General features: G+C 37.7%; 1 protein-coding gene across 1 annotated transcript; it reads left to right on the plus strand.

Annotated features, from left to right (window-relative positions):
• The first annotated feature begins 3,162 nt into the window (after positions 1 to 3,162).
• Positions 3,163 to 4,967, plus strand: LOC133830594 (transcription factor MYB41-like). The gene is made up of 3 exons (XM_062260602.1): positions 3,163 to 3,392; positions 3,523 to 3,652; positions 3,944 to 4,967. Exons 1-3 carry the CDS (start codon positions 3,260 to 3,262, stop codon positions 4,902 to 4,904), a joined length of 1,224 nt encoding a protein of 407 aa, XP_062116586.1. The 5' UTR covers positions 3,163 to 3,259; the 3' UTR covers positions 4,905 to 4,967.
• The last annotated feature ends 12,321 nt before the right edge of the window (positions 4,968 to 17,288 follow it).

The raw sequence follows: 17,288 nt of genomic DNA on the forward strand, positions 1-17,288 counted from the left end.
ATGAGAAGAATAAAATCAGCAGAAGATAGAAATGATTTCAAAACCTACAAATTTTTTTAAAAACTATTGTAAAATTTAATATTTCATTAATGCTAATTTGATATTTATTGAAAAGTGTTCGATTGTGACACATAGGCGAAAGTACCCAATTAAATGGATATTTGCAGAGAAAGTATCCAATTAAATGGATATTTGTGGCGAAAGTACCAAATTAAAGGAATATTTGCGGCGAAAGTACCTAATGTAAGATATGTTTGCAGCAAAAGTACTCAACTTATAAGTAAATTTCACAACATATAGATGAACTTAACGGCGAAATAAACAGCTGCACTATATACTGCACCAAAACATAGACAGAAAATACTTTCACCGCCCAAAAAATAACTTAGGTACTTAAATGCTACAAACACAATAATTTAAATGCTTTTGCCGCAAATATCCCTTTTATAACACTAATACTATAATTATTGTAAAAGCTTTGACTTTTGAAATGTATGATTTTCTTAGTTTATTACAAATAATATTATTTGTACAATATTATTTCTTAAAAGATATTTTCAAAATACCAAAATATACTTTCCTTCAATTAAAAAGAACATTATATAACTTTTACATTATCATATATATATATATATATTTAATTATCTCAATTTTTTTATGATTATAATTTGTATAATATATTAGAACTTATATAAATTATCTGAGAACTATTTCAATACACTCCTTAAAATAATTTTCATCGGATATAATCAATAAAATATGTTTTTTTCTTCTAAATAAGTCATCGTCTATTTTATAAAAAAATACAGCATGTCCATGAATTTCAATCACTGGGGCTGTTTGGTATGCAAGAATCTGGAGACAGGATTGAGAACCTGAACACTTTCCCATATTTGGTACTGGGTTTGAATTTTTCCAACCCAGGAAACTGAACTCCAAGAGGGTTTAACTTTTCCTTATTTTAGATTCAAGTGAAACCCACCTGTTCATGTGGTTTTCAGATGCCCAAGAATGTGAAACACTCCAAAATTATTATTATATTTTAAAAAATAAAAAAAATCTTAAATAAATAGTTTTTTAATTAATGACTTACTTTATTTTAATTTTATGAAAATATATAAAATTGACATATTTCTATGCACAACTAAACACATAAATGTAAGTTTCCAAACTATCAGACCACCTTTAAGAGAATAGAATCTCACATGGAAAGTGTGTGAGATCATCATATATACCATTTATAAGAGCATGAGTTACTCCATTCATCACTAATTAGTTTTGAGATGAACCTCATGCTTCTTACCATGCATCTCATTCTACTTCTAGACCACTTTCCACATTCTAATATGGTATCAAGAGCCAAAGAAAACTCTAACGAGTATGTATCCGATCCAAATCCAAAACCGGTCCAAAAAAAAAAAAGCTAAAAGAGCCACTTATGATTCGAGAATAGTGAGCCAAAAAGAGTCAAAGAGCCACTTGTGATCGAACCGTCCAATATTGGTGATAAAAAATAGTCACCATCTTGAGGGGGATGTTAGAAATTAGAATCCTACTTGGAAAGTATGTGTGATCATCATACCATTTATTAGAGTATGAGTTACTCCACTCATAACCAATTGGTTTTGAGATGAAGCCTCATGCTTCTTACTATGCACCCCATTCTACTTTTAGACCACTTTCCACATTCTAATACCACCCTCTTCAACTTTCCCAATAATATGAATGTATTAGTTAGCCATTGTGTTAGACCATCTCTAATTGGAGATGTAAATAATGTGCTATATTTGATATAAAAAGTCAATATATTATGTATTTAGCACAATTTTTAGCATTATGCTTCAATAGACAATTGTAAAAAGTGTTGTAAAATTTAATATTTCATTAATGCTAATTTGATATTTATTGAAAATATACAAAAATTAATCATTTTTCTTTATATTTTATTGTTGATAGTATAAGATAATAATAATAAAATAATAAGTTAAAAAATATAATATTTAATGAAAATAGTTAAAAATAATACCAAAATAATAAAAATGGCATAAAAGTAAATAAAAAAGTGTAATATTTATGGTGATACAAAATATGCACCGTGCTATATTGTGTGCCAAATTTGATCTAATTTTTAGCATGTGTTAAATTTGGCACAACATTGAAGGAAGATTTTTATAAAATGAGATATATTTTAGTAATGCATCACTAATTTGACACTCTATTAAAAATGTTCTTAGCTAAGTATAAAACCACGCTATATTATATTAAGTATGTTGTATCTTTTTAACGGTGTAAAATTGACACCAAATATAATCACAACAATAATAGTATGATAATAGACTCTATACACATACAAATTGACAGAGCATGAAAGCATAATTAGGAATAACAATTTAACTCGATGGGACAGTGTATCATAGTGATAATGATACTTTTGTCTTTGAAAAAATGGGTTGAATAATGGGATAAGGCTTTCTTATTTACAGCATATGGTGTTGCTTGCTTCACGCCAAACATTGAGTGTTTTATGTATTACAATGGGAAATTTATAAAACTGCCTAAGACTTGATAAAAAAATACTAAAATTACGGAATTTAAAAAAAAATTACAAAAATATAGAAGAATATAATCATAAATGCAGAAATTTTTTTTTTAACAATACAAGCTTTTTAGTAAGAGAAGTTTCCAAAATTTGTAACTAAAGTTTATAAGTTTGTTACAATATATTCTAATTTTGTAAACTACATTTACATATTAAATATAAAACTATAACAAACCGTAACTGTTGTATTTTTGTAAAATTTTGTAATTTTCATTTTAAATTTACATTTGTATGTGTAATTTTTTAAATTAAAAATTGAAATTGTTTACCGTGTTATTGGGGGAATCAAGATTTCCTGATAGATTACTGTATTTTATAATGTGTCTAATAAATATAATATTAATATCTCATTTAATTTTCATTTAATTTTTATTTATGAGATGTTAAAATTAAAAGAAGTATCAAAATTATATTAGTTTTACAGACTATGAGAAAAAATAAAGTGACATTGATTCGTCGGGAGACATGTCATAAAGTCGTGTGGCCACGATGCCCCGTGAACGGCCCTAAGATTATCACATGTGTATATAATATAATAAATATAGTGGAAAGACCCCCCTATGTATTTTCAAAGCAAAGCAGTAGCACTTACAGTGGTTCAGTGCCTTTCCCAGGACGCTATATCCTGTGGAAAAAAAAAAGTCTAATAATAGTTTTGAGATGGGCAGGACTCCATGCTGTGACCAGAAAGGACTTCGGAAAGGTGGTTGGACTGCCGAAGAAGATCAGATACTCCTCTCTTACATCAAACAACACGGCGAAGGTGGCTGGCGTCACTTGCCCCAGAAAGCTGGTATACATATATATTTATTCAATATTCCTTTATTCATCTATGAATAATAATAATAATAATTAAAATACTTATATATTTATTACAGTGAGGGTTAATTTTTGGGTTAAATGGTTCCTTCCTACATGAAAAGGTCTTTCGAGATGTGGCAAGAGCTGTAGACTGAGATGGGCTAATTATCTGAGGCCAGGTATTAAGAGAGGAGAATTCACCCCTGAGGAAGAACAGACCATTATTCGACTCCATGCAATTCTTGGCAACAGGTACACACACGTATATATATATATATATCATAGTATATGAAGCTATAAATAAATAGATCGATCCACTCTTATATATATATAATAATATATGACAGCTTGTCTTCTTCGCTTATTCAATAAGTAATTGCATTGATTTCAAAAAATAAAAATAAAAAAGTAATTGCATTAGAAATGAACGAACATTAATCAAATGTAATATATTCTAATTATTTAATTATTATATTAAAGTATTTCAATATTTTTTGTTAATTTTTTTTATTGTATTTTATTATCTATTGATTTCTCGGCCAGGTGGTCCATCATATCAAGACATTTGTATAGACGAACCGATAACGAAGTAAAAAATTATTGGAACACACGGTTGAAAAGAAGAGGAAAAACTGAAGTCATTAGCAAGGATTCTCCAGTCCAACATAAAAATGATGATGATGATAATAATAATAATCCAGATGGAATTATTATTATTAATTCGGTCAACTCTAAAGAAAACACCACAAGTACGGCTAATAGTGACACTCTTTCCGGCACTAGTACTTACCACAATGTGACCAAAGAGGCATCATCATCGTCACCATCTTCTTCTGCTGATTATGTACTCAACAAAGTGCCCCAAAATCTCATGGCCCCAATTACTACTCCTTCACAATGTTTACCCAGCACAAGTACCTCCTTAGACACTGAAATTTTGTTGTCAAATTCGTTACAAATTGAGAAAGGTACTATTGATACTAGTATTATTAGTACTACTACAAAGGCTTGTGATGATCATCAAAAAGAATCTAGAACAACAAGTTCTAAAGCCTCAGCTTCCAGGGCACTACTCAACAAGGTTGCTTCTAAACTCGCTCAGATAAATCTCGGTAGAATCATCGGGAACGGCGGCTGCATTGGTGGTGGAGATAAGGTTGAACATAGTACTATGGAGTGCTACTCTTCTCCCGATTTTAGTTGCACACCAAGTGTTGATGACAATATTGCTACTTATAATGTTGAAGATCTTTTGGAGGAAGTAGAGTGCCAACAAGGCCTGGAAATACTTCATTTTGACGACCCTATTAGTACCACTACTAATACTCTTCAGGCTCAAGATAATTTTCTCGTGGATACTACCATGACAATCAATTATAATTATTATGGCCATGCAAAGGATGGAGTTGATAGTGCTAATATTTCGCTTGATGAGCAATCGCTCACAAATAATTTTTCAACTGATTGTTTCCAAGATCTCTTAGATATATGTAATGGTTTATAGTCTGTGTTTAGAAAAGGGAGAAAAGTATAATATTCTATAACAATAATTGAAAAGGTTTATTAATTGTGTTTCTTTCTATATGATCAAGTTCTAAGCTTCATATTACCTAAAAGTCATATATGGAATCATGACTTTCCTAAACAATTTTTTTTTAAGGAAAATGAACTGTCATTTGTATGTTACTTTTTTCTCTTACTACTGAACACAATCATTCTCATTCTCACCTTTGTTACTTGGAATATATATAACACTTACATAGAGCTTTGTTAGTTATAACGAGTAAATTATATTTGAATGATGATCATGTTTCTTTGTCATTATTGGCCCTTGAAATTTTACAAAGTTCAAAAGAAAAAAAATGTTTATATTATTTATATATATTGCAAAGACTAAATAATATAAGTCAACTCGATTAGAAAAATCAAAATCCAATTGACTCGACAGCATTAATAATGTTAGATAGCGTATGGCCCTTTAGAGATAACTGTGCAATGTGTCAAGTTATGATAGCACGTGTTGAAGTTAAAGCAATACCAGTACAATTTTACACTAAATGTAAATCCTCTTCGTTTTATACACTGAGAAACCAACACGTGCTTTAGCCGCCCAACAAAGCAGGAGGCAATAATTAATTTAATTTCTATTCACACATATATTACATCTAGACAAACTTGTCAATATGTAATTTGGAAAAACAAAATAGGTATAGGACCACAGAAGTATGATTTTTTTTTTAAAAGTGGAATAAAAGAAATTCTATTAAAATTTCCTCATTAACCAATAAACAAAAAATTGTTTTCATTTCTTTCTTTCACAATTTCTCTTATTTCTTAATTTTTATATCCCTCTCTCGTATGGGATCCCTTGAATCATTAAATTCATTATGCTTGGTATACTTTATCACGCATGTTAATTTTCCATTTACTTTTAAAAAAAAAATTAAGACAAATCCTGATAAAAATGGATAGGGTTATTTGCGGTAATAATGCTTATGTAGTTCATTTTGTTGCACTTAAATGCTTATGTAAATTTTTTGGCGGCAATAATGCCTACCGTTACGATTTTAGAGCAGACGTTGGTCCCTGGGCCGTTAGGGGTATATTTGATACACGTGGCATGACTCGATTGGGTTAAATTATTAAAATTTTAAAAAATAAATATATATTTCTGTTTTCTATTAAATTTATAAAAAAAATAATAAAGAAACAAAAAGTTGGGTCTGTTTTGAGGGATTTGTCGAGTTATCTTCTTCACCACTTCGGTGAAGCACACCCACTGTTCCAGGCACAAGAATCCGGCCATACAGCTCCTGTCGGCGTTGGTTGGCTAGTTCTCCAGATGCACAGCCACGTAGCTCGACGTCTTCTCCGTCGGGGGTGAAGGGAGTACTGATCCAGGAACCAATCTTCCATCTTCGGCCTCTTCTTCCCAAAGTGGAGGTGGACTTCCAGATCTGAAGTTCGGCGTCTTCTTCGTCTTCTTCTTCTTCTCCAGCAACGACAACCACAGAAGGTTGTCGCCGTTGACCTTGTCGTTGCGGATAGCCACCATAGTGCGGAAGCACCGGCTAACCCACCTTCTGCACTTCTTCGGTTGCTATAGATCTGAGGAAGGCCGACGCCGGAGCTGGTGAGTCTTCTGGAACAATGGGGTTGGCTCTTGGGTCTGGGCTTCACGAACAATGGGTCTTGAGTAAAGCTCTTCAGTGGATCTGAGGAAACTCCTTTTTTCTCTCTGATTTTTTTCTTTCTGAAATGATTAAGTAAAGCTCATTGGTTTTTGAATTCATTTTTTACCAGATTATGAACATTTGAAGATTATAGATATGAGTTTTGAATGTTTATATTGGTTTGGGTAATTTCCTAGCTGAAATCTGAGAATGAGGTGTACATTTGAAGACGATGAAAGACCTCAGGGACGATGTCGACTTGTGGGGCTTGGTCGAACAACGATCTGGGCAACGGGGATTTGGTTGTGATGATGATGAAAATTTCTTAAGAAGAAGATGAACAAATTAGTAGTATCAGGTTTATTTAATTTTTTTGCTTGAAACGATTAACATATCTATATTAATTTTTTATTATTTGAAAATATTTTTTAATTATTTGAAAATATTTTATATAAATATATATATTTATTTTTTTAAAATTTAATAATTTAACCCAATCGGGTCGTGCCACGTGTATCAAATATACTCCTAACGGCCCAGGGACCAACGTCTGCTCTAAAATCGTAACGGCAGACATTATTGCCGCAAAATTTTTTACATAAGCATTTAAGTGCTACAAAATGAACTACATAGGCATTATTGCCGCAAATAACCCAAATGCATATATATATATAAGTAATTATTATTATATTTTAATATAATATTTTGATTGATTAAATAAATGTTAAAAAAAGATATTATTTAATATGGAATGTTATATTATTTTAAATAATATAATATTAGATTAAATAATGTGACACAATGTGATTTTTGTCACACAAATATGATTTGTCACACCTTGTAATATATTATTGAGAGTCATAAAATTAGACACATGTATGCGTCCAAATGTGACATATTTCGAAGTTACAAAATCAGTTACAAATTTGTAACTCCCAAATATTACACAATAATGTGTAGATTTGATATTACACAATTTGCTTTGAATTTTTCAAAGCCACAAGAGATATAGATGTTAGATATGTGATTTTAACTCACATAATGTGAATGGAAGTTACAAAATCAAGTGGGAATGAATTTGGAACGTTTTGAAAATTTTGGAAAAACGGTAGCTGAAAAAACATTGTGGGCCGCAGCCAGTGTTTTTCAGGCCGTGGCTAGAGTGGCTGACAGCATTTTTCAAATTTCGGTTTTATCCAATTTTGAATGTTTCCAACAGCCAAGTAACTCTCAAATCTCTATTTTAATTCCATAAACATCCAATTAATCATTGGTAACAACCATTGTGGTTGGTGGAATTTGAAATTCAAAGGGTGTCTCAAAACTCTAATTAGGAGTCTAATGCTCACTTGCAAGACACACCATTTTCTATCCACAAAGCACTTGGATGGAAACTATACCATAGATGCTTTATAATTCCAGAGAGCTATTTCCTTGAGAGATCCCTTAGTGCTTAGAGAATAGGGGGAAATAAACTTTTGGACAAAGGTCTTGAACCTTGTTCAAGTTGGTGATCAACACTACTCTACACTTTGGTTGTGTGAGAGTTTGTGTTCTTTTTATTGACTACTACAAAAATAGGCTTTAACTTCGGTTTTTTTGCTTGTTGTTATTTGGATCTCGCAGAGATATTAACCAAAGTTAATCCGAATGAAATTAAAAGTATGTAAAAACCAAAGTTAAAGGCTTTAACTTCGGTTTTTACATAATAACCGAAATTGAATGTATTTTTTTCCTAAAAAAGATATATTTATTTTATTTGTATTATTAATTTGGTTTTTTATAAAATATTTTAATAATTATTTTTTTAATTCTAATTTGAAATTATTTTAATATTAATAAATATATTTGAACATTTCAATAAACTTAAAATAAAATAAAATTAACAAACTATATAGACTTGATGTACATATATATACACATTCAAACAGAAATAAAAGCTAAGTACCACATAACAATCTAATGTGTTCATACAACTAAACATGTGAAGTTCACCTAAGTAATTATTTGAAATATTAAAATTTCTTAAGTATTAAATATTTTTAAAAAAATTGAGCAGAATTTCTCCTATAAATAGGACTACCCAAACTTGTTGACATTCAATTTACAACTAAAATTTGCAACAATTCACAGAGCAGATAACCATAATCATGTCAAGTTTATCAGAAATTGGAGGAATACCTCATACCGAAAAGCAAAGCTTAGTCTCCAATTACAATAGAACTCATGTTGGTCCATTTTCATCTTGAATGCTTGCCTTAAATTTTGACGGTATCCATAAGCCCCCTAGTTCAAAGTAACCTTATCTAGTTAAGAGGCGTGACAAGGTTACTTCAAACTAGGGACTTATGGTTATCACCACAGCACACAAATTCCCGATATCCTATTCAAAACCTACCGCCAAACCTAAAAAGTTTAAATTATAACTCTATGAATAAATACATATTTAAAAACATGTTCAATTAATAAATCCTAAAAAATTGGGCAGAGTTTCCTCTGTTTCTATAATATATCCCAATTTCATAAGTACCAATTAATTCAACACAAACAAACACAATAATCAACATGCATAATTTCATCCTTATACCACAACAACACACAAATTTCTCAGAACATACTTCACTAATTTTCAAACCTAATTTCCACTAAATTCAATATAGTTTAACTAAATAATGCTATAAATACGTTACAATAGTAATAAATAAAAATAAAATTCTCACTCACCTTAAAATTAATCTTTAAGCTAGTAACCACCAATGAAAAACCAAATTACCTCCAAAACAATTACCGTCCTAAAAATAATATAAACTGTTTACCCGAAAACGGCTGCTGATGACGTGGCAAGGATTTCTTACATATGGTTGACACGTGGCGGAAGTGCTATTCGACTATCGACCAAAGGCACATCGCTTCGTCGGGCTTAACTATTAGATACGATCAGCCTGGTCGTATAATTTGATTTATTTCCTTCGAAGATTGTAATCCTGTAATAATTGCATTGAATATTCCTCTTTATGACCTTGATTAAGCCTCATTAAGCCTATAAATATGCATGAAATAGCTCAAGGAATGGACTTTTGATCTAAAAATTGATCTTCCTGAGTATTGAGAGAAAGAGAGCTATAGTGTAATTATTCATCGTCTTATTGTAATTTCCTCAAGGCTTGTGAAACTCAAGAACCCTAGTTCTTTGATCATGACTTTGAGATTCAATATTAATAAGAGCACTGAGTGGACGTAGGTCATTACCATTCTTTGGGGCCGAACCATTATAAATCCTTGGTGTTTTCTTCTTTTCCATTTGATTAAATTCTTAATTGTCATTTTATCTTTTGTCGTATATTTGACTCCGCGTCGTTGGCCAAATCAAGGGTCAACATTCTGGTGCTTTCATGTAAGAAAATCTAATGGCGAAAACATCCAAGAAGACTGGACAGGCCTCTGGCGCTACACCATCTCAACCTCCTCCCCCAAATGTGGCTGAGAATGAACCACATTTGGAGTTCGACGAGGAGGAGTTAGATTCCGAAACACTGAGGGCAACACTGGGAATGTTGCAGGATGAGTTGGCTAATCTGAGGGCCAATCAGGAGAATGCTGCGGAGACAATGGCGATGCAGCAGAGGGAAATTGAACGCCAGCGTTAGGAGCTGAGTGAGCGACAGGCGGACATAGACCGTCGGTAGAGGGACGCCATGGCCGCTCTTGAAGCAGCCATCCAATTGGCTCGGAGTCAGGTTGTGCCAGCCTTCTAGCCAGATTAGCCACCGAATGCGCCACCTCAAAGAGGTCCCAATCCAAGCCCTCCGCTCCAGCCAGCAAGCCCTCAAAGGCCGGAGCAGCCGCCTGTGGCTTAGGATGATGTCCCACCTAGGGATCCTAAATAGCAGCCTCCATCCCAAGATGGTCGAGGCAACCCCCAGCACTCGAGGTAGAATAGGGCCGGGCAGCCGTCCTGCAGCCCTAGATGCCCAAGGGATGAAGAGCCGAATCTACCGAGCAGGGGGCAGCGTCCTTCTGCCAACAGAAGGAACATTGAGTCAGGCTCTGCGGTCAGGGGCCCCCCACGGCATAACAATGCACGGGGACCCAATGACCAGCGCAGGCCTCCCCCTGACACTCGAGAAATGCCAGCCCGAGGAGGAAATAGCATGAACAGGCGGTCACGCCGTAGTCGACCACATTTTAGAGATGACCATGACTATAATGAGGCCGATTCCGGCAGAGGAAACACTGGTCGGAGAAATGAGGAGAGAGGTGGAGGCAGAAGCCCCCCACCAAGGAATAATAGGCCAGCTAGCCAGAACGCTGGGGGGCAACCCAGGCAGCAAAACATCTTTGATTGGCTAGGGGTTAGCGAGCAGAGACGTAGGGATGACGACTTACAAGACATACTTAATGACCGCCATGAGAGGCACGACGAGTACGCTCCCCCGGTACCGGTTGCCCCAGCAGTCCCAGAAGCTGTTCAGGCTCAGATTGATGCTCTGAACCAGGCGGTACAATAGCTGGTCGGGGGGCGAACGTCTCATATTGAGTACGATAAGAGGAGGGGCACTCCCTTTGCATAGAGGATCGCTGCGGCTGAAACCCCCAGTAAGTTCAAGATGCCAACATTGCCGAACTTCGATGGGTACGGAGACCCAGTTGCTCACATTAATAAGTTTGAGATACAAATGGATATACAGAAAGTGTCGGAAGATGCCCGCTGCCGGATCTTCCCAGCGACATTGTCCGACACCGCCCAGGAGTGGTTCTTCAAGTTCCCTCCTACTAGTATAGTATCTTGGGAAATGTTCATTAAGGAATTTTATGGACAATTCTACGCGGGTCGCGTACACCCCATAGAGGCCAACCAGCTGGTCGAGATACGCCAGAAGGAGGGAGAGCCCTTAAAAGAATATGTCCAATGCTTCATGCGAGCAGCAGCTGGAGCCAAGGCAGTGGGCGATGAAGGTAAGATGATGACTCTAACTGCTGGGGTTAGGCGCCATTCACCCCTCTGTAGTAGCCTCAGAAAGAATGTGGTAAGAAGTACCCAGGAGTTTTTGGATCGGGCTGATAGATATATCAAGCTCGAAGGCACGATTGCCAATGAATGGAAATCACCAACAAAAGCAAGGGGACGAAAGAAGAGCCCGCCAAGGCCGCCAACGGGTTAGACAAGCCCAATGGCAACGGCAAGGGCAACAGGAATGGAAATGGTAGGAACGGTGGAAAGCGGGCGAGCAATGAACCCTCGGCTTCTTAAAATAAATGCCCCAAAGGCAGTCGATACGAGCCGAGATTCACCAACTACATGGCCCTTGTCGAAATTCGAGCGGAAGTCTACCAGGTGACCAGCTCCAACGTGCCTTACAAACGACTCGCACCTATAAGAAAAGATATCTCCAAGAGAGATACGACAAAGTTCTGTTGTTTTCACAATGACTACGGACACGACACCAACGAATGTAACCAGTTGAAAGACGAGATTGAGTTCCTAATCAGGCAGGGACATTTAAGAAGATATGTGGGAGCTGTAGGAGGGTCTCAGTGAGAGGCTCAAGGTTGCAATGAGCAGGTGCCTGCATGCCAACGCTCGCCACCTCTATAGCCAGCTCCTGTGGTAGGCACTTTACTCACCATCTACAGAGGCCCACATCTTGCAGGAGACAGTGGGAAAGTAAGGGAACGATATGCTCGGACCCTACGCTACGACCAGGACATCGAGATGATGAGTGTGGAGGATCGAGCACCAAAAAAGGCTCGAACAGAGGAGGAATTGATAACCTTCTCTAAAGACGATGCCCAGCACGTGCGATTCCCACACTCCGATCTGCTGGTCGTAGACGTGCAAATTGCCAACATGATAGTGAAGAGGGTGTTGGTCAACACAGGGAGTTCAGTCAACATCCTATACAAGTCTTCCCTGGAAAGAATGAAGCTGTCCGTCAAGGACCTGGAGCCATGCAACTAAACCATCTATGGTTTTTCCGATGAAGGGCTCGCCCCAACAGGGTTGATTAGGCTTCCAGTTACAGCAGGTACTGCACCTGCTAATAGGACATTACTCACTACTTTCATAGTAGTTGATTTTCCTTCGGCATACAATTCTGCAATTGGGAGACCAATTCTGGTCGACCTACGAGCCGTCACTTCAATATGGCACCTTGCCATGAAATTTCCAACAGACACAGGGGTAGGATGCATATTGGGAAATCAGCGGGAAGCAAGGGAGTGCTACAACGCCTCGATCACCAAGGCAAAGAAGGGTGTATCGAGAGATGTTCCCAGAAAAGATTTGCAAATGGCAATTGATTCTCAGACCCAGTCAGGTGATAATGTCACCAAATCGGGCGTTGCCCAAAGTGAGGATAGAGACTTGGATTCTCGCTTTGGGGATTTTGAGGAAGAAATAGGACCCATCGATGACCTTGAAGAGGTCCAACTCATTGAAGAAAATCCGACCAAGGTTGTGAAAGTTGGTAAAAACATAGAGACAACAACAAAACAAGCACTGGTGGAGTTTTTAAGGATGAACCAGGAAGTCTTTGCCTGGTCACACAAAGACATGGTCGGGATAGGCCCTGTAGTCATCAGCCATGTCCTGAACATCGACAAGAATTTTTCACCAGTGCAGCAGAAAAGAAGGCTGCTCGACAAAGATAGATCAAAGGCCTTAAAAGAAGAAGTCGAAAAGCTGAAGGAGAATGGGTTCATCAGGGTGGCGTTTTATCCATCGTGGGTCTCTAATCCCTTGCTAGTTCCCAATCCAAATGGCAAGTGGCGCACATGCGTGGATTTCACAGACCTTAATAAAGCATGCCCCAAAGATTGTTTCCCACTCCCAAGAATCGACCAGCTGGTCGATGCCACTGCAGGGCATGAGATTCTCTCATTCATGGATGCATACTCCGGGTATAATCAGATTAGTATGCATCATCTTGATGAGGATCACACTAGCTTTCGGACCGATACAGGGCTCTACTGTTACAAGGTAATGCCCTTCGGTTTGAAAAACGCTGGTGCGACCAGTTAATCACATGTTTAAGGAGCTGATCGGCACAAACATGGAGGTCTACGTCGACGACATGCTAGTCAAGTCAAAGAAGGCAGAAGGGCATATAAAGGATTTGCAGGAGTGCTTCAACGTCTTGAACAAATATCAGATGAAGTTGAATCCCCTAAAATGCTCCTTCGGAGTAGGATCAGGGAAGTTCTTGGGATTTATAGTTAACTCAAGAGGAATTGAAGCCAATCCTGAGAAAATTAAAGCCCTGATAGATATGAAATTGCCAGAGAAGATTAAGGATGTTCAAAGTTTGACCGGAAGGATTGCCGCTCTAAGTAGATTTATTTCGAAGTCAACAGATAAGTGCGTTCCATTTTTTAATCTACTTAGAGGCAACAAAAAATTTGAGTGGACGGAGGAGTACGAGCAGGCTTTTCAAGCATTGAAAACTCATATGGCACAACCACCAATCCTATCAAAACTGGTTGATAAGGAAACTTTGTTCATCTACCTGGCGATCACGGAATATGCTTCTAGTGCTGTTTTAGTAAGGGAGGAAGAAGGCGTGCAGAAGGCTGTTTATTATGTAAGAAAGAGGCTAATTGGAGTGGAGCTGCGATACCCACCAATTGAAAAGTTAGCCTATTGCTTAATTTTGGCCTCAAGGAAGCTGCGACCTTACTTTCAAGCTCACCCAATCACGGATTTGACCAACCAGCCCCTACGGCAAGTTCTGCAAAAACCAGAGGCTGCGGGTAGATTGTTAAAATGGGAAATCGAACTTGGGCAGTTCGATATCTCTTACTTGCCGCGAGCAGTGATAAAAGGGCAAGCCCTGGCTGACTTCATTGCAGAGTTCACTAAACTTACAGATAGCGAGCAGACCGAAGAGCCTAATGAGCCCGAGTCTCAAAACCAAGCTCCCTCGTGGAAATTATTTACAGATGGTTCTTCTAACGAGTGCCATGCAGGAGTAGGAGTGATATGATAATGCCTGAAGGGCATCGATTTCACTGCACAATCAGGTTTGACTTCACTGCTTCTAACAACAAAGCCGAGTATGAAGCATTACTCGCTGGGTTACGATTAGCCAAGGACATGAATATAAAGGTGCTCGACATCTACAGTGATTCTCAGCTGGTGGTGAATCAAGTCATGGGAGAGTACCAGGCACGAGGTTTAAAGATGGTTGCCTATTTAAACAAAAAAAAAAGATCTATTGGCTCAGTTCGACAAGTACACCCTCCAGCAAGTACCTCGCGACCAGAATTCCAATGTTGATGCTTTGGCCAAGTTAGCAAGCGCAAAGGATGCTAATACTCTGGACATAGTACCTATTGAGCGACTGTCTATGCCAAGCATCCGAGTAGAGGAGACCATTATGGTGATCTAGATGGAAAATACATGGATGGCACCATATATAGAGTATCTGACGCAAGGCGCATTACCAACGGACAGAAACAAAGCTAGGACCCTTCGGCGGCAGGCTGCTAGGTATATCCTGGTCGATGGAATATTGTACTGAAGGAGATACTCAATGCCACTCCTCAGATGTATTTCAAAAGAGAAGGCCAAAGAATTGATGAAAGAGGTACACGAATGCTTTTGCGGGGACCACGCTGGGGGGCAAAGCTTGTCGAAAAAGATCTTGAGGCAAGGGTATTTCTGGCCAACAATGAATGAAGACTCGATGGAATTCGTACGGAGGTGTGACAAGTGCCAGAGATTCTCCAAAATCCCATGAGCAGCCCCTAATGAGCTAAAACAAATGCAAAGTCCATGGCCGTTTGCAATTTGGGGTATAGATTTAATCGGATCTTTGCCCACAGGAAAGGGCGGCATCAAGTATGCTGTGGTTGCCGTCGATTACTTCACTAAATTGGCCGAAGCTGAGCCACTCGCAACCATAACGACCAAAAAGGTGCTAGATTTCGTGATCAAAAACATCGTTTGTCGCTATGGATTGCCAAGGAAAATCATCTCGGATAACGACACATAGTTTGATAGTGATTTATTCACGGACTTTTGCGACCGACATGGGATTATCAAGAACTTTTCTTTAGTCGCTCATCCCCAAGAAAATGGACAAGTCGAAGCAGTCGATAAAACGCTAAAGGATACTCTGAAGAAAAAACTGGAAGAAGCTAAGGGGGCATGGCCAGAGCAATTGCCTAAAGTCCTTTGGTCGTACAGAACTTCCCACTGAACAACAACAGGTCATACCCCGTTTTCCCTGGCTTATAGGTATGAAGCTATGTTGCCGGTTGAGTTAGATCCGCCTTCGCATCGTAGGATAACATACGATCAAGGCTCTAACAGCCAACTATTGATGGAATCCTTGGACTTGATCGATGAGAAACGTGAGCAAGCCCAACTCCGAGTAGCTGCTTACTAGCAAAAAGTCGCCCGGTATTTCAATTCTAAAGTGCGAGAAAGGAAATTCAATGTCAGAGATCTAGTACTTCGAAGAGTTTTCCTAAACACCCACGACCAAGCTGCTGGAGTACTCGGACCTAATTGGGAAGGGCCTTACCAGATCGAAGAAGTCCTCCATCCAGGCACCTACAAACTTGCTCGCTTAAATGGAGATCTCATTCCTCGCTATTGGAATGGAGAACACCTATGCAAGTACTATCAATAAACAATTCTTCTCAATGAATTGGGTTGTATTAATTTTACTTTTTACAAGTTATGAAAAAGGGTTGGTCATTTTATATGACTGGTCGCTTATAAGTGTAAGATCTTATTGATCACTCGTACAGACACGTTTTGTCCATTTATTACGAGAAATATAAGGGACTGTGTGCAGCCAGTCATTCTTGCCAATTATTGTATTTATTACAAGTATTTGCTCATTACGTGTGTTGATTTGCTATATTATTGTGTTAATTCCTTTGCTCTGAGCAGTAATGTTCGAACAGGTTTTGGTTAAGGCAAGTGATCAAGGACCTAGAGCTCCTTGATCACTTGGGGGGCATATAAGGTATCTAGTAAGCAAAGCATATCGAGAGGTATGTAAACACATGAGAAAAATAAGTGAAAGCATTCTAAGGTACTTAGAGTATTTTTCAAAATTTTGTTATTTTGTTAAATCAAACAAAGTGCTATGTTAAGTTCGGTCATGTGAACAAATGTTATAATAAAATGCATGTATTATAATATCAAAAGGAATTTTGTTACACCGCGAGCAGTGACTGCTCGGATGTAATTGTTCAATAAAAAGAGAAAATCTGCCTGTGCAACAATAAAAGTTAAAGCATAAATAAATTTTTTTTTACATCATGGCCCGTAGGCCATGTAATTCAAAGGTAAAATAAAAGATAGTTATGAAGTAGCCGGGGCGTCTTGTGGCGATTGCTGTTGCTGCTGGTCGACTGCTTCCCCAGCTTCTTCTCGGGCGCCTTCGATGCCGGTTGCTAGAGAAATTTCTGGAGACCTTGGAATTGTCTCTTCCTCCAGGCGAGCAATGCAACTAGCCAGCTCCGCCTCCCTGATATGGTCTAGGAGATAGGAAAAGTTGGCAATGGGATTGTTCTTCCAAAACAAGTAGAAGCACTCGAATGCTGCCCCCTCATAGTCTTCAAGGTTGCGGGCGTTCTGTTCCTCTAAAGGAGCAACCTCTTGGCGGCTTATTGCTAGCTCATCTTGAAGCTTGTGGGCTTCTCGATAATTCATGAGCAAGACCTCCTTATACTGCTCCTTGGATGCACTGATCTTATCA

This window comes from Humulus lupulus, chromosome 4 (genome assembly GCF_963169125.1).
Source record: "Humulus lupulus chromosome 4, drHumLupu1.1, whole genome shotgun sequence".
NCBI classification, from domain to species: domain Eukaryota; kingdom Viridiplantae; phylum Streptophyta; class Magnoliopsida; order Rosales; family Cannabaceae; genus Humulus; species Humulus lupulus.